Here is a 24606-nt window from a genome sequence, read left to right as displayed (position 1 = left end):
AGGTTAACTAAAAAGTTTACTTAGTATAAATATCCCTATAAATTGCATCACCGGTGATAGTTGCTTCCTTTACCGTTGCTACGTCATGTACTCGCACTATATCTGTCCGCTGCTCAATGCAAGCAATTATTGAAGCAGCGGTACTTATGACTCTATTTTCTGCATTAGGTTGATTGGTAATCGTACCTAAAAATCTTTTTCTTGACGTTCCAATAAGCATTGACAAACCGTTAAAACTTATATAGGAATGTTTTATTTTAATATCATTATCATTTGCATCGTATTTCATAGAATATTTTTTAAATGTAGATCCATGTCTTACAATATCTAAATTTTGACTTAAATTTTTAGCAAATCCAACACCAGGGTCAAGAATGATTTGCCATTTTCTAACTCCCTTTTCAAATGCCTTTAAAATTTGTAAACCCAATTCTCTCGAAATACCATTAATTAGGTTTTCTGTTTCAGGGCCGTAGTTGATCTCTTGATGACCCGTGACTGGATGGATGAAATACTCAGTAATATCATCATTTGTATTTGATTCATACTCAGTTAACTTCGACATAGTATCTGGTCTGCCTCTGGTATGATTTACAATATAAGGACAACCATGTTTTGCAACAACTTCGAAGATTCTTGGTTCGTATAGACCCATTGAAACATCATTAATTATATCAGCACCTACCTCTAATGCTCTTTCTGCAACATTGGCTCTATAAGTATCAACAGAAATTATACATTTGGATAATCTAGAATCATCTGATGATCTTAGGGCCTGTATAACAGGAATCACACGGTTTAATTCTTCTTCTTCAGAAGGTTCAACACTACCTGGTCTAGTAGAAACGCCTCCAATATCTATTATCAAAGCACCATCATCAAGAAGTTTAGATGCTTTCGTACGAATATCTTCAATTGAGGTATTGAAGTTTTTACCACCATCACTAAATGAATCGGGAGTAATGTTCAATATACCCATGATTAAAGTTGGATTTTTACTATATAATGGATCAAACTTTAATGGATTTGAACTGATATCGAGACGAGTTAAAGGATTCACTTGCCATAAGGCAGATGAATCTTGAATCGAAGTGGCTGGATTGCTCTTGAGGAGTTGTTTTAAATGATTATGAATTGGTTCAGCTGTAACTGGGTGGATTGTATCAGGAGGAATCAACTCACATAATGGTTGCATTACAAAAGTTCTATCTAACATAGACTTGTGTGGAATGACAAGATCATCTGTATTTAAACTGACTTCATCAAATAATATAATATCCAAGTCAATTGAACGTGGACCATTATCAATAAGCTTAATTCTGTTAAGGTGTACATATTCAATATCTTTTAAAACTTTAAGCAACTCGTGAGGTGATTTGCTTTGGAATAGGACTTTTATAACACCATTCACAAAGTCTGGTTGGTCTTTGACATACATTGGTTTTGAAATGTAAAGAGAAGAAGTAGAAACAACTTTAATGTCATTCTCTTCCAATAATTTCAAGGCAATTTGAATATTTTCAACTTGATTCCCTATATTAGATCCAAATGCAATATAAGCTTCGTGCCAACCTTCTGAAACAATTATCTCGTCTGCAGGTAAATTAAATGAATTTTCATTATGTTTATGTTGCACTTGTAAGCTGATTTTTTCAAGACCTTCAAAGGAATTGGCATCCATTCTTGACGAAACACCAACACCATCAGTGTAACTAATAGCATTCGGTTTGGTAACTTTGATATCGGTATATTTTATACCCTCGCCATGTTCTTGGAAAATCAATTGTCCAATATTCATGACCAATGCCTCCACTGTTTTGAAGTTCGATGATTCCACATAGAATACAACATCATCTATAATATGATGAATAGAAACATTTGCACGTTTTTCTAAATTGAATGATAAATCAATTTCCACAATTTGTTTTTGATATCTCTCAAATGTGAATACCCCGATAATAGTTAATAATCGTAACTTAATAACATTTATTTGATCTGGAGTATCAAGAGTACCTTCTCTTGATCTGTTTATCTTGTAATTGATTGAGTCAGCTCTAATTTCAGATTTATTACTTCTCACAATAACTTCTGCAATAGTACCACCACCTTTCTTCTCATCTAGCACAATTTCCCCTACTGATTCAGCAATATTTCCTAACGATTTAAAATTCTTATGCTCGTTAGCTCTCATGAATTCAGAAATATTTCGGGAAATAACAGCATAATTTAAGGAATGATTAAGGTTATCTGCAATTGCTGCATTATGGAAATTGGTTTGAAGGGATACTGATATAGTAATTGGTTGAGGAGTGGCTTTATTCCAAGCATCTCTTCCAGTTATAGCTATAGCTGATATTTCAGACGCAAACACCTTATCAGTTAATAGCATTGATGATTGGGAAAATGTTCTTCTTAGAGCCGGTACAAATGCCGACAAGCGACCTTTAAGGAAAATCACTTCTGTAAACTGCTATAGTAGTGGGACTCAAATATTCCCTTCTAGAGTAGTTTTAAAGTTATCAGTGGTTTGAGCTAAGTTTAGTTCAAGATTAAATTTTCAAAGAAAAAAAATTTACGATAATCAATTTGGTCTCACTTTTATATTGATCAATTATTTAAAATGCTAATTATTTACACAACAATGCTAATTATCCTCTAAAACTACTTGGAGTATATCCTTTCTTGATTTCTTAGGACTTGGATCTGGCAGCTCATCGTCCAATTCAGGGGAAAACTCTTTCATAAATTCTTTTGCTTGATCTGTGGTATGATCTATATCATCTTTAACTTCTCTAGAATCACTTACAACTATACCATATTCGACACTTTTCTTTATGATTGATTCTGCTTTGTTGAAGTTGACATCTAGATCTTCCATGGCCAATCTAATGATTAACTCATTGGCCAAGATATATGTACAGAATCCAGTTATGGTCCAATATGAAAGTGTCTTATTCTTCTTCTCAGCTGATTTTAACTCTTTTTCAAACCTGGTTGAAATAGCATCCCCTATTATCAGCTGTCTCTTAAAACCATAATAACCACCATAATAATCTTTCCATTTGATCTCCCACTTTTCTCCTACTGCCATGGTTTCATGAGGAGATGATTGTCTTTGCTTCTTTGCAAGTTCATAAAAGTCTGATGTGGATTCCTTGCCTTTTAAGATCTTAGGAATTATATCCATGTACTTCTCACATTTCTTAAGTAGTTTTCTCTTCGACGTTGTTAACTTAGGAAAATTATACTTAGCATATTCTTTCTTCACATCCTTTATCTTTGACAGGTTGTCTTTCGACAATTCCTCTAAAATATTACCATTGGCAACCTTTAAAGCAAACCCTTCGTAATGAGATAATTCTGCAGCAGAATCATCATCATCATCATCATCACTCAATTCTTCTAAAATTTTATGATCATCCTTGGTAGTCTTTATATCTTTGCTCTTAACGGATGCATCTTGTAATTTACTGATATTTATGATCCCATTATCAAAATCATCGTCCGATGCATCCAGTTTTGAAGTCAATTCGTATCTATTGTAATTATGAGATTTAGCTGCTTTTGGATCTGGTGAAGACTGTATGGCATTCTTTTTGTAATAGTTCTTTGACTTTTTAACTTTTTTATAAGTTCTTTCCAGCGACGATGACGACTTTCGGTCATCTTCACCAAATATGGATGAATTGCTTTTATTACCAAATATGGAGTCATCAGTACTCTTTCGCTTTAGCTTGGAACTATTTCCAAACATGGCTGGCTGTATATACTTATAATCAGGCAAACTGAATAAACCTACAGATCTACAAATCTACAAAATATCCATATCGCGTCTGATGAAAATTCAATGAGATTTGGCGCGCAAATAATTTTGCATTAATATTTTATTTGTTACTTGTTTATTTTACATATATTATAATTATTGGTTTAAAATTTTATTTAACTATAAAAGGTATTATTAAATTTATTGTTGAGGACCTCCATTTTGAGGATAATAGTTTTGATATGCTTGATTAAAGTTTTGAGGTGGACTTTGATTTTGAGGAGGGAAATTGTTCATAAAATTTGGTGGAAATTGTTGATTTGGTTGATATTGCGGATTTGGTGGAAATTGTTGACCTTGAGGTTGGTATCCCATTGGTGGAGGACCTTGTTGTGCATTGGAATTAGCAAATAAACCAGCTAATGGATTTGAACCTGGTTGAGAAAATGCTGCTGCTGATTGTGGTAATTGCATACCTGGTTGGGCGATTAATGTAGTTTTAACAAAATCTTCATCTGGTTCACCTGGTTTATTGGATTTTGGACCATTTCTAGCAGAGTTGGTTGGCATTTTCTTAGACATGGCTTTAGATGAAATACCAGTACCAATTTCGATATCAGGTTCATCTAATACCATACCTGGTTGTAATGGTTCTCCACCAGTACCACCCCATTGAGCATCAACAACCCATGCTTTATCAGCTTCAGTTAATCTGGACATTGGAATCATAGAAATACCATGTTGATAATTACAACAATCTCTTGGACCAAAACCAACACCCCATCTAGTTCTTAATGGTAACTTTCCATCTTTATTAAACAGGGTGATAACCTGTTCAGCTTCACGTCTTGAGTAAACTTTAACAAAAGCATGCTTTCTTTCACTGTTTAAAATTACAGATTGAACTTCAGCAAATGGTCTTAAGACAGAAGCAAGACTTCTTTCATCCATATTACGTGGTACACCTCCAATGAATAAAGTTCTGGATAAAACTTTGAATGTATTTGGTGGAATAGAATTATCAAAGCCTACATTACGTTGACGATAATGTTGCGTACCTGGAATATTCATTTCACCTCCCATTTGAGAAACTGGAACAAAACCAGGATTATTACTGTTAGTACTATGTTCTTGTGGAGGAGATCTAAGATTATTACGGTTTGGAGATCTTGATCTATTTCTTCTAGTATAACCTGATTCTTGACGTGGCTCTCTTTGATAGTAGTTACTTTGAGGTTGAGGTGGTTGTTGATATTGTTGTGGAGGGAGTGGATTACCGGGTAATTGACCTGCACTTTGTTGTTGCATTTGTTGAAGCATATTTAAAATGTAAGGACCAGTATCAGCCTTTGGGGGTTGAATTTGACCTTGACTTTGTGATGGTAATCCTGAAGTTGCGTTAGAAAGAGCTGAAAGTTGAGATAAAATACTGGTAGCATCACCTTTTTTAACTTCTTCAGGTCCGGCAATAGTTGGAGTAGAAGCTTTTGCAATTGATGCTAACGACAGTAAAATACTACTTGGACCATCAACCGATTCAGATTTTGGCTTAACAGGTTCAATATTTGTTTTTGGAGGAGATCCTGGTGGAGTTGTAGATGCGAAATGTTTCTTTTCAATATTATTAATAATTTCAGGAGTAAAAGTATTCTGTTTTTTCCATAATTCAACTAATTTGGCAAATTTATTTTTCACAGAAGGATCAAATTGTAATTCCATAGCATCATCAAATAAAGTATCTATTAATTCACTAATTTTAGCAACACCAGAAGCAAAAGTACCTTCAGGGGCCAGAGAGTCTAAAGTTTCACCCTTCTTTCTGGCTTCATCGGTATAAGCTCTTACAATGGCATCGACAACATACATGGTAGCTATTTTATTTTGCGATGGAGCTGCTTTACAATTAGAATAAAGGATATTAATAAGTTTTGATTCTAAACCAACATTTTGTAAAGCAAGGGACACTAACTTATTAATACGACTTCCAGAAATGCTGCCTGAAGTTTTCAGACGCAACTCTTTCAAGTTAGATTCAAACTCTTCTTCTACTGATGACATACTAGATTTTTACTAAAAAGATATAAAGTTTTTTAAAAAAACGTTTCTTTTGAAATTATTATTATTATGGTTTGGAGTTTGATACTTCAATTTTTTGATTTTAACCGATTACTAAGAGGGAAACTCAAATAATTAACACAGTTTTACAAAAAAGAAAAACGAATACAATTAATTAATGATGGGTAATGATCTATCGATATGATGAAAATTCTATAATCTTTGACCTACGTTCTCTTAAGGGGATGGAACTACTAGTTTTTTTTGATATTTTTATTATGCTATCTTTTCCACGAGGTTCTTATAGCGATAATTTACTTGATTACTCAACTCTTTACTTCAACAATCCGATTCAGACGTCTCTATATATAATAAGAACTCGATGTATTGATATATTACTTCGAAATGACTTCGTTGGAGGTAACTAATTCCCAAAAAAAAGTGACCAGCAACAAAAAGTGGGAATTGGTTCATTATTTATAGACAGAAAAAAAAAATGTATGCTGAATTAAAATTACCCGGATTTTCGAATTTATAGACCATATCGCACGACTTTTCAACCAAAGGAAAAAAAGTTAAACGTAAAAATTTCCAGAGGTTAATGAAAAATTCGATTCAATATCGTTAAAGGATTAGTGGATTAGAGGAATTATCGTCATGGTTGGAGTTCTAAGAAGGTCCATAGTAAGGGCTTATTCAAGTCAGACAAGTCCAATAATATCGTCAAGTTTATTATTGTCAAGAAATCCTATAATTACTGCTGATTTAAATCCATTCGAAGCTCAATATTATAAATATCAACTGGAGTTATGGAGAAGATTGATGTGGACTTTCCCTAAATGGTTTTATTTTAGAGAAGGTACTTTAGCAGAACAAAGATTTCGTCAATTAAATAAAGATCCTGTCAGTTATAACCCTGATATTGAATATCCTCAAGGTAAACCAGAAATAAGACATAGAAGAGATAGAAGATTCAAACAAGTTATAAATCTTCCAAAGACTTATAAACAAGTTGGAGAAGAAGGTCATGAAGAAGAAAGTCTTACCAAGTCTCATGATGATTTAGCTCGTCAAATCATTCCTAATTCACGTGTTACTAAAGCAGATGAATCCAATGATTTAACTAGTTTAGAAAGAAAATTGAGTCGTACTTTATACTTGGTTATAAATCAAAATAATAATTGGGTATTACCAAATTTTGTTGAGAGTTCAACTGAAGAAATCAAAGCATTACATACATTAGCCGAAGATGGATTATATAAGATTGGAGGGGAAAAGATTAATTACTTCAATGTATCAAATACTCCATGTCATCTTCGTATTAATGAAGTTGAAAATAAAAAAGAATTCATTATAAAATCACATATATTATCAGGTGAATTCATACCCCAAGATGAATCATTACAATATTTATGGTTAACTAAAGAAGAATTGAAAGGAAAATTAGATCCTCAATATTATTATGAAATTTCTCACTTATTTAGTGACGTTTAAACAGCATAGATTATGTACATATTATTATCATCATTATTATTATTCATGTAAATAGATTATTTTTAATATTGATATAAAACTTTTTATTATTAATTAATATTATGTACTTACTTATAAATCTTTTTTACTTCTGATTGCCTTTTCAGCGGCATATACAGATCTATCTATTAAAGTTCCAACCATTAAAACTCCAGCAATTGAACTAATGACTCCAAGAACGAATCCTGACCAAGTCTTAGCATATTCTTCACGATTGATAATCTTTAATGGAGAAATGTCAAAGTTAAGGAATACACCAGGTACACCTCCTCTAGCATGTAAGGTATGTTGATGATCTTCATCTTTACCACCTTTTAATGGTCTATCATGAGTAATAACAGAAAATTGATTGGTATCGATAGTATCAGCCTTTTTACTTAACATATGTTCATATCTAGTGGCAACAACTTTAAGATAATAAGAAAACATATGATCTTTTGCCCCTAAGCTTGAACTATGACCATTTAATGGATGAGTAGATAATCCATCTGGAACAATGGCTCCAAATGATAAATGATTAATAATATGATCAAAGTTAAATTTATCAGGATATTTTTGATACAAAGAAAGATCATGAACATGTTTACCATTCATAGTAAAGGAGGCACCAGGAGCAAAATCTAAAGTACCGGAGATTCTATTAATTTGAGAAGTTCCCTTAACTCTACAACCTTCACGATTATTGATTCTTTCAGTAATTCTTTTCACATAACCTTCCTTTTCACATTGTTCAATGTTGGAACCATCATAGAATCCCCATAACTTTTCAGCATAAGCTAATCTTACTGATTCACATGAATTACAACAATATTGATTTTTATCTTGAGGTAAAGCACCATAACATGATCCACAATGACCTTGTTCACCTTCTTTTAAACCCTTAGCTAATTCTTCTAATGAAATATCATTGTTCAATGGGGTTGAATCAACATCCAAAAGTTCTTCTAATTTATGACCATTTGAGTCTTGAATAATTCTAAATTTTTGAAATCCTGATCTTAATACATTTAATTGAACATCACCAGTTTCATCTAATAAATCCAAAGAAATGATATCACAAGGTAAATTAGGGAATGATATATCCAAATGAATATCCAATTCTTTATTTATATCTCTATCAACCACCAATTCAGGTCTAGTGATAATTGAAGTATACTCCACATACTCACTTCTAATTAAAAATAGTACTATCGCAATACATAATAAAGTGATTATCCCACCAGAAGTAGTTCTGATTCTTGCATCTTCCACAGTCTTTGCAAATGCATCTATCGATATCAACTTGGGTCTTTGACCTGACATCCTATCTAACTATGATCTGGAGAATTGAATATGAAAACTTATCAACTTTATCTAAGCATATATATTTCCATATTTATTACGTGGACAATTAAATTTCTGGTGCTCTCACTTCAATTTGCTCGAGAATTTTTCAGTAACACAAAATTAGAATCAAAAGTTAACTTCAAATATCAATTGATCGATTTTATTGATAGAATCCACTTTATTGATTCCATTCAAATTGAAAGTAGAAACGATTGATATTAGATAGGTGATTGTTACCAAGTTCAAGATGTCAGCTAATAATTCAAGGAATAATAAGACATTTTTCAACAATTTTATGCCAGTAGTGGTGACGGATAAACCATTACCAGGGTATACATCATCATCCAGTGAAATCATTCTTATAACAATCAATGCCACAGGAACCAAATTGATTACCACGAGAACCGATAGATCAATTAGAATATGGCGATGTTTTCCAGAAAGGATAACAGACCCTCATGTTATAGAAGATGCTCATAGTAAGGCGGTTGAAAGTATAAGTTGGGATCCAAACACAGAACATTCATTTGCATCAGTTGGTAGAGATGAATATGTTAAAATATGGAATGGACACACTGGAGCCTTAGAAAGACAATTCAAAGTAGTTAGGGATGATAAAGAAGAAGTTGCTGCTCTTAAAATAGTGAAATATTCATCGGATGGATTGGTATTAATTACAGTTGATCGAGATTCTGAAATTACATTTTATTCAGTTGAAAACAATTTCAAACAAATATATCGATTAAAAGATATAACTGAACCAATATATGATTTCCAATGGTTTCATAATGATCATAGTTTTTTTATTTTAGCATTTCATAATGGGAATTTACCTATATATGAATTCATATACGATGAGGGGAAAGAAACAGAAACAAAATTAAAGACCGAATTAACTGCACATAGATCGTCTGCTACTGCTGTTGTAATTGATCCAAGAGGAACTTATTGTGCAGTTGGTTCAGGTGAAGGTGTAGTTAGTCTTTGGAATACCAAATCGATGTTACATTTTAAAACTATTAGTGAGGTTGATGAATCGATTGCATGTATAGATGCCAGTAGGGATGGAACTTATATTGCTGTGAGTTATGATAAAGGAGAGAATATTGTTATATATGATACAGTTAGCGGTGATAGAGTATATGAAGTTGCTAATAGTCTTTCAGGTCAATTAACATTTGCATGTATCGCTTGGTTTCCAAGTAAAACTTCATTTGCTTATTCAAGTGATGAAGGAACCACCTTAACAGTGATGAGAAAGCCTGAAAGAAACGGTAGACCTAGAGATAGAGATAGAGCACAATAGTTAAGTAGTGGTAGTAGTAGTTAAGTATACATTTGTAACAATAGCATATGGCAAAATTAAATTTAAAAATGGTGACGCGTAATTTCACCTCGGAAACTGATAAATACCGAAATAGGAAATGGGTTCTACTGGTTTTAGATATCATTACAAAGTTCTATTAAAACAGTTTGGGTTAAAGGGCTGGTATAGAATCCTTGGATGTAATGTAGATGCGAGTAAGTTCCTCGCCGTAGACTAATGTAAATGAAACTAGATGTAATGATAAGGTGATTATTTTATTAAACCCTTAATTTACATAATTCAGTATACAGATTAGAAACAGTATAAGTTAACACATGATTCAGATACTACACCCATTCATAACCTTTTCGCGATATCCCCTAAGGCTATCATTCAATCTTTCTAATTCAAAAAATAAAAACGCCAAAATTCACCATTTCAAGGATTTATTCTGTTTTAGCTCGGGATACCAGCATAATCTGGTATAACATTAAATAATAGAATAATCTTATAAATGAAATCGCCACTAAAATAATATGACAGGACTCTCTTAAAAAGTAGCCACATATCGTTATTTGTTTTTATAATATGCAATCAGTTGCCTTTACTCTCTTTAAGCTAATAACTGGTATTATTGTTGTGATAATTCCATTAATTATTGATATCCCCTATATCGCAATAATAACCATCCCTCTGAAGTAAAATAGACATGTCCATTACAAATTGATTTGCTCATGAGTATCGTCATATTCATATATCTTATTTACAACATTCAAATCTCTACATAGTTAATAAATCACCAACTAAAACTATCAATTCAATTTAACTAATTTGGTATAATTTCTAATTTGGTGCTGTTAATTAAATGGCTTCCCAGCAGCAGAAAAAAAATAATTTGAATTTCACACCAAAAAAAAAAAAAACAGAAAATCAACAACTCGTCTAAGTGTTAAATTCAATATCAATTAAGCATCATATAGAGTAGAATAGTTAAACAGAGAGTGATGACGGACGGCAATCAACAGGGTCCGCCTAGTGCTCCATTTCGGACACTTTCTACTAGTTCTCAGATATCTTTGAACTCATCTTCCACCTCAATTACCAGAGTTCCTCTGGGACCTTTACAAGCATTAAATTCTAATTTCAATCGACAATCTACTCCACAAGATCATTTATACTTCAAGGCAGAATCTTTGAAACAAAGAATAAGTAAGATTGAAGGCATGGACCAATTTTTAAGGAAAGCATACAATATAGCTGAAGGATTAGCAGAACAACAAGCCTTGGCATTATCTCAACAGATTCAACAAGATAATAATGGATTTAGAACTTCGATTGAATCTTCAAACTCAGATAATTCATCATCTTCGAGACAACAATTGAATAATGTTTATACTTTCACAGCAGGGATATTACCTGCCAATATAAGTGTTGATCCAGCCACTTTATTATGGAATTTGTTTCAACAAGGGGCTCCATTATGTCTTATTTTTAATTATGTGGTTCCCCAATATGAAATACCTATCCAAGGTAGTGATGATTTAAGACTTTGTAAGAAATCAGTGTACGATTTCTTAATTGCCGTAAAGACTCAATTAAAGTTTGAAGATGAATTCATGTTTACTATTTCCAATGTTTTTCTGGATAATACTCAAGATTTATTAACTATTATTGGAGTGGTTAATAAAGTATTGAATTCTAAAGCCAAAACAGCCAAATTCGACATTGATAAGGAATCTCCTCAACAACCAATTGGAGAAGTTATCATAAGTGATGATAGATCGAAAGTCATTAAAGAACTTGTGGAAACAGAAAGAAAATATTTAAAAGATTTAGAATTACTTTCAAGTTATCAAAAGGAATTATTAGAAGCTGAAATCTTACCTAATGAACAAATTCATTTGATCTTCCCTAATTTAACTGAAATTATCGATTTCCAACGAAGATTCCTCATGGGTTTAGAATGTAATATTAATGTACCATATAAATATCAAAGAATTGGATCAGTTTTCATTCATGCATCGAAGGGTCCCTTCAAAGTTTATGAGCCTTGGACTATTGGTCAATTAAATGCATTGGATATCATCACCAAAGAAGCTAATAATTTAAAAAAATCATCAAGTTTATTGGATCCAGGATTTGAATTACAGTCATATGTTATAAAACCAATCCAAAGATTATGTAAATATCCATTATTATTAAAGGAATTGATTAAGAATTCTCCAGAAACTCTCGATTCAAGTTTACCAACTTCAGCACTGTATAATGAATTAATCATGGCCAGAAGTGCAATGACTGATTTAGCAAATCAAGTGAATGAAGCCCAAAGAAGATCAGAAAATGTCGAATATTTACAACAATTGCATGAAAGAGTAAGTAATTGGAGAGGATTCAATTTACGAGATCAAGGAGATTTATTACATCATGGTATGGTTGGAGTTAAAGATGCTGATACTGAAAAGGAATATGTGGCATATCTTTTTGAAAGAATTATATTTTTCTTTGTTGAAGTTATTCAACCTGATCAACAACCAAAGAAGAAAATATTATCATCAAGAAAAAAATCAACTAGTAATGTAACAGCATCAACTGCTAATTTATTAGAATCATTAACCATATCTAAAAATGATAAATTGATTCCATTGGAATTAAAAGGAAGAGTTTATATACTGGAAATTTATAATATATCAGCCCCAAGCAATCAAGGTTATACATTGGTGATATCGTGGTCTGGTAAAAAGGAAAGTGGATCCTTCACATTAAGATATAGAACTGAAGAAATTAGAAATCAATGGGAAAACTGTTTAAGAAATTTAAAGGCTAATGAAATGAATTCTCAAATTCATAAGAAATTAAGAGATTCTCAAGCTTCAAATGATTCTTCTACAATCTATGATTATACAGCTGCATATGCTCAAGCCAATGGTTCATCACCACCAAATGGAACTGAGTCACAACCTTCATCAAGATCTTCCAATGGATCTACACGTCATCATTCATCATCATCGACATTCAGTATGATGAGAAGTGCTCGTGCCAAATCGGGTGGATTTGAAAGCTCGAGATTATCATCATCATCTTCAGCTGGACCACTTCCAATCCAACAAAGTGTGAGTGCTCCATTAACTCCATCTACAGAACCTGCATTATTTTCCAATGATATCACTGTGAAATTGATTTATAATTCAACTGAAATATCAGATCCTTTAATCGTCCCATCCACCGTACAATTCCATGATCTTTATCTGAAGATATCAGGTAAAATCGTCAACAGTGAATTGGTTACAGATGATATCTTAGTCAATAAGTTGAAATATAAAGATGAAGATGGTGATTTTGTAGTGATGGATTCCAATGATGATTGGACATTAGCAGTAGATATGGTTAATGAATATTCACTTGGTAGTAATGAGAGAAGAGAATTAACTATTTGGGTTTCATAAATTAGGTTTTTATATAGTAAATATAACTGCTAGATTTGTATTTTAGAGTAATATCATGTAAGATGCAAAAATTACCGGAGTCATATTGCGAAAAAGGTTACAAAATGTTAATAAGAAGCAAAGTCAAGATCTGCCCCACTAAAATTGAGCTTAACATTTACGTAAACTGTTTCTTATCTACGGTAAAGATAACACCTGTTGACATTATAAAAAACTCCTAGTTAGCTTATTATGCCAATATAAATATTATATAGTGCTATTATGTCATACCTCCTCATTTCGTAAAAGTGGTGTGAGGATTATCAATTTAATGGTTTTGATTCGTTGATGTTTACCATACTAAAAAAAATCTAAAAGTTACACAAAAATAAAGGGTAATGAATCATCAGATTGAAAAATTAAAGTTATATATCTGTATATTCTATTTTCTGAAATATATATATATATATGTGTCAAAGGTGAATATTTGATCACTATTTCAATTAGTATCACCATTTGTTCGTCAGTTAAGTGAACTATATTTATTTATTTATTCAAGTCCATTGTAATCTTCACTTTTATAAGGAATATAATCACCATTTAGTGAGTCATAAGACGTCTTTTCCTCGGAGTGAATTATACCAATCATGAGTTACAATAGAATAACAAACCTATCATTACGTCAAGCTTACAAGCAAGACTTTGTCAAGAGAAGTTTAAATGGTGTTAAACTTAATCAAACTTCGATAAGGAGGTTGAATCTCAAATCAAATCCACAATCTTCAAGACAATCAGTAATAACAACAAAACCATACGGCTGGAACATACAAAGACAGTTTTCTATAACTTCTAAATTATCAAGGGAAACCCCATCCAGTAAGCTTTCCGAGGAAGATCAAGCCATACTTTCCGAAGAGAGAGCAGTCGATTCAGTTGATGTTTGTATTGTTGGTGGGGGACCTGCTGGGTTAGCCACCGCTATAAAATTAAAACAATTGGATAATGAACATGGTAATGGTGAATTAAGAGTGATTGTATTAGAGAAGGCGGGAGATTTTGGATCTCATATCGTGAGTGGAGCTGTTCTTGAACCAAAGCCATTCCTTGAATTGTTTCCAAATAGTGAATTAACTAAAGAATCAGGTGGTATACCATTACCAAAAGATATGGTTACAAAAGTAACTCGAGATTCAATGAAGTTCTTAACCAAAAACAGTGCATTCCCCTTGCCTGAACCACCTCAAATGGCAAATAAGAATAAAAACTTCATTGCTTCCTTAAATAATGTGGTGAAATATCTTTCCGAACAAGCTGAAGAAGTTGGAGTTGAATTATATCCTGGTATCTCAGTAAGTGAATTGATCTATAATGAAACCGGTGATGCTATTAAAGGTGTAGCAACCAATGATTTAGGTATTTCCAAAGATGGAACTCCAAAGAGTTCCTTCGAGAGAGGTATGGAATTCCATTCTAGAGTTACTGTATTTGCCGAAGGTTGTCATGGTTCATTATCCAAACAAGTTATCAGTAAATTCAATTTAAGAGAAAACAGTTTCCCTCAAACCTATGGATTAGGTATAAAGGAAATTTGGGAAGTCTTACCTGAAAATTTCGAAAAGGGTTTAGTAGCTCATTCTATTGGATTCCCATTATCTTCAGATGAATATGGTGGTGGGTTCATGTATCATTTTGGTGATGGTTTAGTTGCCGTTGGGTTAGTTATTGGATTAGATTATAAAAATCCATACATTTCACCATATCAAGAATTCCAAAAGATGAAGACTCATCCATTCTATTCAAATACTCTTGATGGTGGTAAATGTATTTCATACGCTGCTAGAGCTTTGAATGAAGGTGGTGCTCAATCCATTCCAAAATTACATTTCCCAGGTGGTATTTTAGTCGGATGTAGTGCTGGTTTCATGAATGTTCCTAAAATTAAAGGTACTCATACCGCTATGAAATCAGGTATGGTAGCCGCTGAACAAATCTTTGAAACTATTAAAGAATTAGATGCCGTTGATGAAGAAACTTTTAATGATGCAGAATATAACCCAATTGATTTACAATCTTATGAAGTTGCATTCAGAGAATCTTGGGCTTATAAAGAATTATATGCTGTCAGAAATGTCCGTCCTTCTTTCACTACGCAATTAGGTCTTCTTGGTGGTTTAGCTCATGCTGGTATGACCACTATGTTAACATTCGGTCATGAACCATGGACGTTTGGTCATCATCAAACTGATGCATCCAAAACCAAACCAGCTAGTGAATTCAAGCCAATTGATTATCCAAAACCAGATGGAAAATTAACATTTGATATCTTAACTTCAGTTTCAAGAACAGGTACTTATCATGACGAAGATGAAAAATGTCATCTAAGAATCCCAGGTCAAGATCAAAGAAGACATGCTGCTCGTAATTATCCCCAATATAAAGGTATAGAACAAAGATTCTGTCCAGCTGGAGTTTACGAATATATCGAAGATGATAAAGAAGAATTAGGGGTCAAATTCCAAATTAATAGTCAAAATTGTATACATTGTAAGACTTGTGATATTAAAGTCCCATCGCAAGATATTACGTGGACCGTGCCTGAAGGAGGTGATGGTCCAAAGTATTATATGACCTAATCATAGTATTTTTTTGTATATAGCTAATAAAAGACTAAAAAAAAAGAGTAATAAATATACTTTTCAATGTAATATTAACAGAGCTTCATATCTTACTTCTTAAGAACTTCATACGACTTTAAGTTCAATCTTCCCAAGTGATTATCGATATCATCGATCGTGGGAATATAAGGTCCAGATTGCTGGAATATGCAATTTTTACGATGTGATTTAGAATTATACTTGCCAGATTTTTCAATTTTCAAGTTTCCTGTTTCAAGCTTTCTTATATTACGAGTGATTTTTCCAAGATCCTTATAATAATTTAAAGTCAGTTCATGGTGTTGACTTTCTTGGTCTTGAATTTTGCGATCTTTAATGGCCCTAAGCCAATCTGAAACCTTTGTATGTGTTCTTTGTCTTTGCTTTTGCTCTCTATAAAATTTAAGCCAATGGGCATATTTCTTATTAGGAGAGGCAAGCACATCTAAGATAGTTTCATCTGTGTCAAGTTCACCTGATTGTAAAACCTTAATGAATTGATTGTACAGCTTGATACCTTGTTTTTCTCTTTCCAAAAGTGTTTCAATTAAACGTTGATGGACAGGTTGTACATTTTCAGATTTCAGATAGAAAGCAGGAACATAAGAATGGGGTTCATCATTATCAGATCTCAGACAAGAATCTTCAAAATAGTTGGTATCTAATTCATTACCTTCAATTAAAGTATCGAGACTATTCGTTGAGAATCTTCTGGTTAAGTTTGCAAATCTGTTAAATTTTGGAAATCTAGTAGGAGCAGCTTGAAATTCTTCAAGTTCATCAGTAGGTCCATCATATTTTAACCCATTAACAATTGCTCTTTCTTCAATTGTGATTCCAAATGGTCGTGCTTCCATTGCCATTTCAAGACAATCAGTTTTCAATTGGTGTACATTAACATCTTTGTCGGTTGCAGCTTGTCTGTAAACGAGTTGATCAATATCGTCTTCAGCAATATCTGACATGGTTGATAGTAGATTGATTGGTAAGAAGAAATAGTAGGTTATAATATTTGCAACATATGAATGGGATCAGTCACTTTTTATCTCGCTTCCTGATATGCATAACAAACATTGCTTTAAGTGTTAGTCATTATACTTACTGTAATTCTAACCGATAAGATCATTTTTGCAACTATAGTTGCCTCAAGTTACATTTTTCTACAGTGTGCGAAATTGAAAGTTTTTTTGTACGATAATATAAGATGTATAGTATATATTTAAATAAGATAAAAATAGGGTGATAAGCAAACAAAAATATATAGGGATGATGTAGTTGATGTAAAATTTATATATAGAGAGTAGAATTTTTTTAAGAATTTTTAGTAATTGTAGTTTTCATTTCCTGCGTCACAAAAGTCAAAAATAAAAAAAACATAAAAAACATAAGAAGATAAGAAGATATAAAAATGGAATGAGATAGGGTTGATTGATTAATTGATTGGATGGTGGATTATATATATATATTTGAAGATGGAATTGAGTCGTAATAGTAACATGATTGTGAAAAGTAAAGTGTGATGGAATGGATGTAGAAGAATTTTTTTGGATTTGCCAACTGTAAGTAAGTTAAATATAAATAATAATAAACACAAGTTCAAGAAGTAGAGAGTAAGAGGAAAGTTGATAAGTTGAAAAAGGAGAAAAGGAAAACAAGAATAACATTAACCATTATAATAAGTGAAAAAATAGTAAGAAAAATTTGAACCCCCAAGTTAAAACGATAGTTTCTTTAAGAACCAAATTGATAATAATAGAAATTTTTTTTTGTAAAGATAATAAAAAGGTAGACCACGTATAATAAGTAATAGATTTTTTTTTGAAAAGATTGATTTAAAAGAATGAATTTTTTTTGGATTTTATAAAAAAATGGTTTTGATTTAAAAATGAAAAGGATAAAACTCACATAATTCATGAATATATATTTAAGCGTTTATTTTTTTCGTTTTGTAATAGGATTTGATTTGATTTGATAGGTTTAGATGATTTAAAATAATTTTAATTAAAGAATTTATCTAAATCTGATAAACTAATATCTTCTGGAGCACCAATATCTAATGACAAGAAACCAGATCTAATGACTTCCAACCATTTCTTATTCGAAGGAACTGAACCAGCGGAACTTTCTGAATCCTTGACAGTTGAAGAAGAATCGGAAGTATTGGAATCTTCATCAAGTTCAGGATTTGAAATGGCTCTTAATGCAGCAGCATGTAAATCAGCAGCAGCGGCAGCAGCATTAGCGTTATGAGAACTTGGAGTTCTTGGAGCTCTTGGAGCAGCAGCAGCAGCAGTCAAGATCTTGGATTTCTTGTTCAATGAAAGATAAGATAATGATTTTGAACGTTTACCATTCTTTTTAAATGATTCAATATAAAGATCATTACTAAAAGAGTGAGGATTGTTAGATAAAAGTCCAGCATCATCGTCATCTTCTTCATCATCATCTTGGAAGACTTCAAAATCTTCAAAATCAAAATCAGATTCATGATGATTAATCATCATAGTACCATTTGAGTTATTACTTGAATTTCTCTTAGTATGATGTTCAGAAATGGTAGATAAATTAGATTCAGTTAATGAAGCAGTTACTGGAGCTGAATTATATGGAACAAATAAATTCGATTTATCAATTGAAGTAGCATCTAAAAATGTATGTTTTGAAATACCTAAATCATACATTGTTTGTCTTCTTGGTTTTGATAAAGTAGCTTGTTTGCCAGCTTCTAATGGATCATCTAAAGATGAAGAATCGGAGAAATTTTGTTGAGATTGTTGAGCCAATTGTTGTTGTTGTTGTTGTTGATTTTGTTGTTGTAATAACAATTTTTCTTGTTTAGACTTCTTAGTAGAACTAGTAGTTGAACTTGATTTTGGTGAAGCATTAGTACTAGTAACATTTGAACCATCTAAATTAGAATTATCATCATTTTCAAGTTTTAAAGCAGCTTGTTGTTCTTGCTTTTGAATTTCCATCAACTTTTTAACATGGACATGGAAATCTTCGGTTAAAATACCACGATAAACATAAACCATTCTTTTTGGTGAAGCATCAGCCCAATCTCTTGATAAAGCATATTTTAATGATGTATCACCTTTTTCAACACGTTTAACATAAGCATTCAATTTAGCACTAACTAAATTCGAAGTCTTGGTTGATAAATTGGCCATATCAGGATGTTGTTCAATTAAAATATCACAAATTTGTTTAACAGTCATACCACTACCTTCTGGATCCTTTTCAAATAAAATGACAAAAATGGCATATAAGACATCATCTTCCAAAGAAGCATCATCTTTTTGATCTGGTCTTGGTTTTTCACCTGTGACTGGAATAGTAGTTGAAATACCAGTTGCAATCGGAGCGCGAGAAGGATTCTTTGGTTTTTTAGCATTATTGTTATTAGTTTGAGATGATGGAGGAGTTGAAGTTGAAGTTGGAGGAGTAGAGCCTCTTGAATTCAAAGATAATTTTTTGAAATCATTACCACCTTGCATTAACGAATCTGGAGAAATACTTCTCAGAGAAGTTGGAGACATTGCTTCTGGACTAACACTCTTTTCAAGATTTTGATGATTGGAAATATAACTATGATGAGATTGATTTAGAATGGAGATTGGAGATTGAACATCTTCATCATCTTCATCTTCTTCATCAATGTTATGATTCAACTCATCATTCATTAAATCATCTTCATCTTCTTCAAGAATAATATTATCACTTGAAGTATTACCAATATCTAAAGTGATAGAAGAAGTTGAACCTGATGATTTCAAGTTTGAAGCATTTGAATTATTTGAAGATGCGTTTAAGCTAGTGGTATTAAAAGCAGGGGAAGCTGGTGTGGAACCAACTTGGAACCCGATATTTTGAGGTCTTCTTTCAGCTAATGCCATATTCTAATAGAAAGTTCTTTCAAAAAGGAAGGACTTTTTACGATAAAAATTTATAGTTCAGATCAATGTGGGATGTGAAGGGGATTAGTTTGATATGAATTCAATTAAAGATTTGTTTGGAGATTATTTCTTAATGACAATGAAGAATTAGGAAATAAAAACAAAAATGATATAATTGAATGGGATTGATTATGATCAGATTAGGTAAAATTCTGAACAATTGATGTAATAGTTGTGATTAAAAGGACGAAATTAATGATAATAAAAAAGATCCAAAGATAAAAAAAACCCAAATATAAAAAAAATTATGACTAAAGGGAATATTAAAAAGAAATGGAAACAATATATAAATTAAAGATGAATTATGTTTCGATTTTGATTTGTTTGACTTTGATACAATGGTTCTGGATTAGATGAATTTGTCCATATATGTAAAAATAACAACTGATGAAAGGATTTAGATAGGTAAAATACAAAGGTAAAAACTTAAATGAACAAGTTATTAGCAATGAGATTGATATGATAAGAATAAATTATAGAATGGAATGATTATAATAGAAGCAAAATCAAATGATACTTAAATCTTTAATTTATTAGCAAAAATATTATAAGCGGCAATGAATGGGAAGGGAAGGGAAGGGATGGGGAACTCAAGTAAAACGATAGTAAGGAGTATTGATGGGATAATGTGACAAAGAACAACCAGATGCGGTAGATTTACTACTGTACTATACGTTTAGATGGATCGTTAGATGGATGGATGCAGGGATGGATGGAATGATGATTTGTCTTTATTTGATTTGATTTGATTTGATTTGGTTGTAAAACTTTTAAAGCTTTCTTGTTATACCTATTTTGAAAAATAAATAAAAAGAAATCAAAAAAAGGTAGAAACGGGTCGTGTACTAACACAATCAATTTCAATTTCAAAACTTCAGACAAAAATTAAAAAAAAAACAGACACACACACACACTCACAAGCACGCACGCAGACAGTCAGACAATAATAAAAAATAGACACTAAAAGACAAAAATAAGTATTAATATTTGAATAATTGAAAAAAAAAGAATAGAGAGGGTATAGATAGTAATAAAAGATATCATTTGTGTAATACACAATCGATATTAATCACTACCTCTTGCACGCTCTCTGTTAGTACTGAAGTACTCTCTTTGATGAACACATACATTAATTGGTGATTTTCTTCACAATCTCTTTGGCGAAAAGAAGTACAACTGGAAATGAAATCTATTAGGGAGCAAAAAATTAAGCTAGTAATTTTTCGTTTTTTTGTAATAAATAGCGATCTCTTAGATGATAAGTTTCTTTTGTAAAAATTTCTTTTCTTCTTCTTCTTCTTTATTGATATATAAGTGAATATATATCAATAGATTCTTGTTGATGCTGATAGGAAACAGCTAAGAAGTAACTGTAAAAGTTTGTATAATCTGGTAAACAGAAAAAGGATATAGGTAGAAAAAAGGAAAACAAAAAAAAAAAATGAATTAAAAATTAAAAATTACAAAAACATAAATTAAATTGAAAAACTACAAATGTTAGACAAAATAAGAGAAGAGTCAAGCTAAATCAGGTGTATAATGGGATATTTTTGTTTGCAATAGAGTTTTAAATAAAAGTAAAAGTAAAAATAAAAAAAAAAAAAAATAAAAATAAAACTTAGTCCTTTGCAAAAAAGGGGGGTGAGACTCAATAAAAAGAGTTTAGAGCGATGTAGGAATAGAACTCAAAAGAACAATTTAATTTATGAAGAGATGAGATGGACTATATACAGGATTTGCATTATATAGGGGGGAAATAGAGAGAGGGACTGTTTTGCCTAATTTTGTTTGGATGGTTTCGCACGACTCGAATAATTTAGTGTAACCCTTATGATGGAATGGTGGAGGGATCTATTTATCCACCACAGATCAAGATAGTCAACTAAATAATTATTATTATTATTATTATTATTATTAATATTGCTATATAAAATAATTCATTTAATGAATTGAATGATTACAGTAGGAGGAGAAGACATGCGATGGTAATGATCTCACCCTCATTAAAACCATCATGAGATGATTTCAATTTCTATAAATAAGGTTAATTTAAAAATAAATCACTAACAAAATGATTTACCCGCACGACTCTGATCCCTCCACTCCACTCCTTTTCCCTTCCCTTTCTCCCTGCTCTCCCTAAATCATTTTTCAGCGCCGCTTAAGAAAATATGATGATTATTGTTTTTATTAAAATAATAATAATCAATTGATAATGATAATTGTGATGACTTATCTATCAGCTACCATTATAATTAATCTTAAAATTAAAAATACAATTATAAATTATAATATTAACTTAATTTACTATACTAGAGAATGGAGGGGTGTATGTTGTGGTTAGGGTATAAAGCCTAATATTGTTTCACTCCATTTACTATAAAATCGGTTGTGATAATTAAAACTATCCTAATTTAATTAAAACCATGTGTGTTTATTTGATTGATTGTCTCTGTGTCAATATGTCACTCCCGCTAACTTTATTTTGAATGATTATCAATTTCTATTTGTGTAAAAAAGATAAGCTTTTCTTTTTTTTCTCAGTAAATTGATGAACGAGATAATCTTAGTCCTCCCCTAAAAAAAAGACAAAATTTAAAACCACAACAACTAAAATTACAAAGTGGAGATTTTGTATCACTAAATTTTTGTTTTCTTCTATCTAATTCTATATTCTTCTATTAATTAATAGATAAGTATACAGTGGTTTATTTTTATTTTTCATAACTAGCCGCTTACTCAAGCGCAACCATTTTATCTTTTTGGTATGCTCTTTGGTTATCTTTAGTTACCGTGGATTCCAGTTATCTTTAACCACTTAAGTGGAAATATTCCTATTTATCACCTCCATTAGAATTGACTCTGAACCGATATCTATCTATCGATATCAATTGAGCGATGATCATCGATTAATTTAACTTAATAATTGAATCAGCTATAGTCAATTCCACGTTTTAAAAAATAATTACAATTGGTATACTCCACAACAAATTACATTTTAATACTTTATTTGGTCTGTACTGCATGGATTCAGCAGTACCACAAGTAAAATCGCAAGCCCCACCTTTTGACAAAATCTGATAAAAATTGCGCACGTGACTTGTGGGTCTCAAACCCTAACCGGATCAACTTAATCAAAAATGTCAAAAAGTAATGCTCTCCTGAAAAGCGCATTACATATGTACCAATACAGAAAAAATAAGTTTTTAAGTCTATTTATTTTTTTTTGCATCCATTTTAGTTCTCACTGTTTATTTTTTTAACTTTGTCATATGCACGCTTTAATTTTTTGATGTAAGTGCGGTATGGGTGTTTGGAGTAAGTTATACTTTCTAATCTCTAAAATAATGACATAATCAATATAAATGTGTTCTTAAAGAAAATCCAGTTATCTGATCTTATGATAATTCATTATTCTAACTTTATTTATCATCTTAATTCTAAACATTTTTATTCTCTCAAATTTTAATTTTGTTTTTGAAAATGTCGCACGGTTTACTATGTTTTACTTGGCTGCATATACACATGGAAGAATTTCGATTTCGGCATTTGTATTTATTTGTTGATGAAAATGATGTAATTTTAAATTAATTAGATTTCAATTATACCTCCCCCACCTGCTATATTTCTTCCCACTTGTTGTAGTCCTATCTTGTCTCGTGTTGTCTTATCTTGTCTTGGCCATAATCTATGGAAATTATTAATACAACGTCAAAGTTTTATTCTCTGCCTCAGCGCTAATCAATACATCAGGTACTTGACATTTCGTTTGTTCTTTTTTTTTCTTACCGACGTTCTTGCGCTTTTATTTTATTTACTTCGAACCTCGAAGATAATGGATCATAATACCTAAACAAGGAAATATTACTCTTTTCAATATCGTTTCATGTTTTCCTGAAATGAAAGAGTTTTTAATATCCTCTAAGTATAAAGGTAATTATTTAGAATGTGAACATATGTTTCCAGTATAAGCGAAGTTGACTCTTGGTATTTCCCACAAATAAAGAGTTCCCTTAGTTCTTCAATTTTGATTTAATATCGCCTTCAAAAATAACCTAATTAATGATCCGAAAACTTTACCATAAAAGATATAGCAATGTCTACAATCCCGTATGGATTGAATTTCATAACGTTATTGTGAATATATAAACGTTCTAGGTAATTGTTTCCCTTTTGTTAAAATGGTATTTTTCGAACCTGGAAATATTATATTAATTAGACTTCGCCATTTATTGGATCAATTATATCTACTATTATTGTGGATATATTAACTCTAAAAGTTTAAATTTTGATTAAGGTTACCCTCCACCAACCCCTATCAGTTCGCGTACTGTATATTATTTCAGTTAAAGCGCAAAAAAAAAGTTTATAAAAAAAAGCGAGGAGAGCCGAAATTCAAGTCAACTTGTACAGTTCATTTTGTGGCTTTCAAATACAATACAATGTAAAAACAGAATTTCATCATTGAAAAACTATAATGCGTAAATGATCCGAATTGCAAATCATTTTAATATAGTTTTGTTCTATTTTATATTTACAGAAATCGTAAGTCATTCTATTTACAGTGTTGTTTTGCATACATTCCTATCGT

At 31.5% G+C, this 24606-nt stretch overlaps 10 protein-coding genes across 10 annotated transcripts; 4 read left to right on the top strand and 6 right to left on the bottom strand. All coding sequences in view use genetic code 12, as the record gives it.

Annotated features, from left to right (window-relative positions):
* Nucleotides 1-16: 16 nt before the first annotated feature.
* FOL1 (trifunctional dihydropteroate synthetase/dihydrohydroxymethylpterin pyrophosphokinase/dihydroneopterin aldolase) lies at nucleotides 17-2389 on the bottom strand (the record flags this gene model as incomplete). The annotated part of the gene is made up of 1 exon (XM_064907431.1): nucleotides 17-2389. The coding sequence occupies one exon, from the start codon at nucleotides 2387-2389 to the stop codon at nucleotides 17-19; it is 2373 nt and encodes a 790-aa protein (XP_064762287.1).
* Nucleotides 2390-2644: 255 nt separating this feature from the next.
* DFJ63DRAFT_312284 (uncharacterized protein) lies at nucleotides 2645-3754 on the bottom strand (the record flags this gene model as incomplete). The annotated part of the gene is made up of 1 exon (XM_064905937.1): nucleotides 2645-3754. The coding sequence occupies one exon, from the start codon at nucleotides 3752-3754 to the stop codon at nucleotides 2645-2647; it is 1110 nt and encodes a 369-aa protein (XP_064762286.1).
* A 210-nt stretch (nucleotides 3755-3964) lies between these two features.
* Nucleotides 3965-5821, bottom strand: DFJ63DRAFT_334532 (Nrd1 complex RNA-binding subunit; the record flags this gene model as incomplete). The annotated part of the gene is made up of 1 exon (XM_064908049.1): nucleotides 3965-5821. One exon carries the CDS (start codon nucleotides 5819-5821, stop codon nucleotides 3965-3967), a length of 1857 nt encoding a protein of 618 aa, XP_064762285.1.
* Nucleotides 5822-6317: 496 nt separating this feature from the next.
* Nucleotides 6318-7372, top strand: DFJ63DRAFT_99744 (mitochondrial 54S ribosomal protein mL46). The gene has a single exon (XM_064909306.1). It carries the CDS (start codon nucleotides 6476-6478, stop codon nucleotides 7310-7312), a length of 837 nt encoding a protein of 278 aa, XP_064762284.1. The 5' UTR covers nucleotides 6318-6475; the 3' UTR covers nucleotides 7313-7372.
* A 1-nt stretch (nucleotide 7373) lies between these two features.
* On the bottom strand, nucleotides 7374-8789 carry ERV46 (Erv46p). Its single transcript, XM_064909305.1, has one exon. It carries the CDS (start codon nucleotides 8651-8653, stop codon nucleotides 7424-7426), a length of 1230 nt encoding a protein of 409 aa, XP_064762283.1. The 5' UTR covers nucleotides 8654-8789; the 3' UTR covers nucleotides 7374-7423.
* A 135-nt stretch (nucleotides 8790-8924) lies between these two features.
* On the top strand, nucleotides 8925-9983 carry DFJ63DRAFT_334529 (uncharacterized protein; the record flags this gene model as incomplete). The annotated part of the gene is made up of 1 exon (XM_064908048.1): nucleotides 8925-9983. One exon carries the CDS (start codon nucleotides 8925-8927, stop codon nucleotides 9981-9983), a length of 1059 nt encoding a protein of 352 aa, XP_064762282.1.
* An 846-nt stretch (nucleotides 9984-10829) lies between these two features.
* On the top strand, nucleotides 10830-13821 carry CDC24 (Rho family guanine nucleotide exchange factor). Its single transcript, XM_064906905.1, has one exon. It carries the CDS (start codon nucleotides 10988-10990, stop codon nucleotides 13424-13426), a length of 2439 nt encoding a protein of 812 aa, XP_064762281.1. The 5' UTR covers nucleotides 10830-10987; the 3' UTR covers nucleotides 13427-13821.
* On the top strand, nucleotides 13822-16101 carry DFJ63DRAFT_295002 (putative electron-transferring-flavoprotein dehydrogenase). The gene has a single exon (XM_064905423.1). It carries the CDS (start codon nucleotides 14053-14055, stop codon nucleotides 16036-16038), a length of 1986 nt encoding a protein of 661 aa, XP_064762280.1. The 5' UTR covers nucleotides 13822-14052; the 3' UTR covers nucleotides 16039-16101.
* On the bottom strand, nucleotides 16102-17247 carry DFJ63DRAFT_318149 (uncharacterized protein). Its single transcript, XM_064906904.1, has one exon. It carries the CDS (start codon nucleotides 17022-17024, stop codon nucleotides 16131-16133), a length of 894 nt encoding a protein of 297 aa, XP_064762279.1. The 5' UTR covers nucleotides 17025-17247; the 3' UTR covers nucleotides 16102-16130.
* An 809-nt stretch (nucleotides 17248-18056) lies between these two features.
* On the bottom strand, nucleotides 18057-19955 carry GDS1 (Gds1p; the record flags this gene model as incomplete). Its single annotated transcript, XM_064908047.1, has 1 exon — nucleotides 18057-19955. The coding sequence occupies one exon, from the start codon at nucleotides 19953-19955 to the stop codon at nucleotides 18057-18059; it is 1899 nt and encodes a 632-aa protein (XP_064762278.1).
* Between the last annotated feature and the right edge of the window lie 4651 nt (nucleotides 19956-24606).

Source organism: Scheffersomyces coipomensis (genome assembly GCF_036884675.1).
Source record: "Scheffersomyces coipomensis strain NRRL Y-17651 chromosome Unknown DFJ63scaffold_3, whole genome shotgun sequence".
NCBI classification, from domain to species: Eukaryota; Fungi; Ascomycota; class Pichiomycetes; order Serinales; family Debaryomycetaceae; genus Scheffersomyces; species Scheffersomyces coipomensis.
The sequence above is the reverse complement of the archived record's forward strand: the minus strand, read 5'-3'. Positions and strand labels throughout refer to the sequence as shown.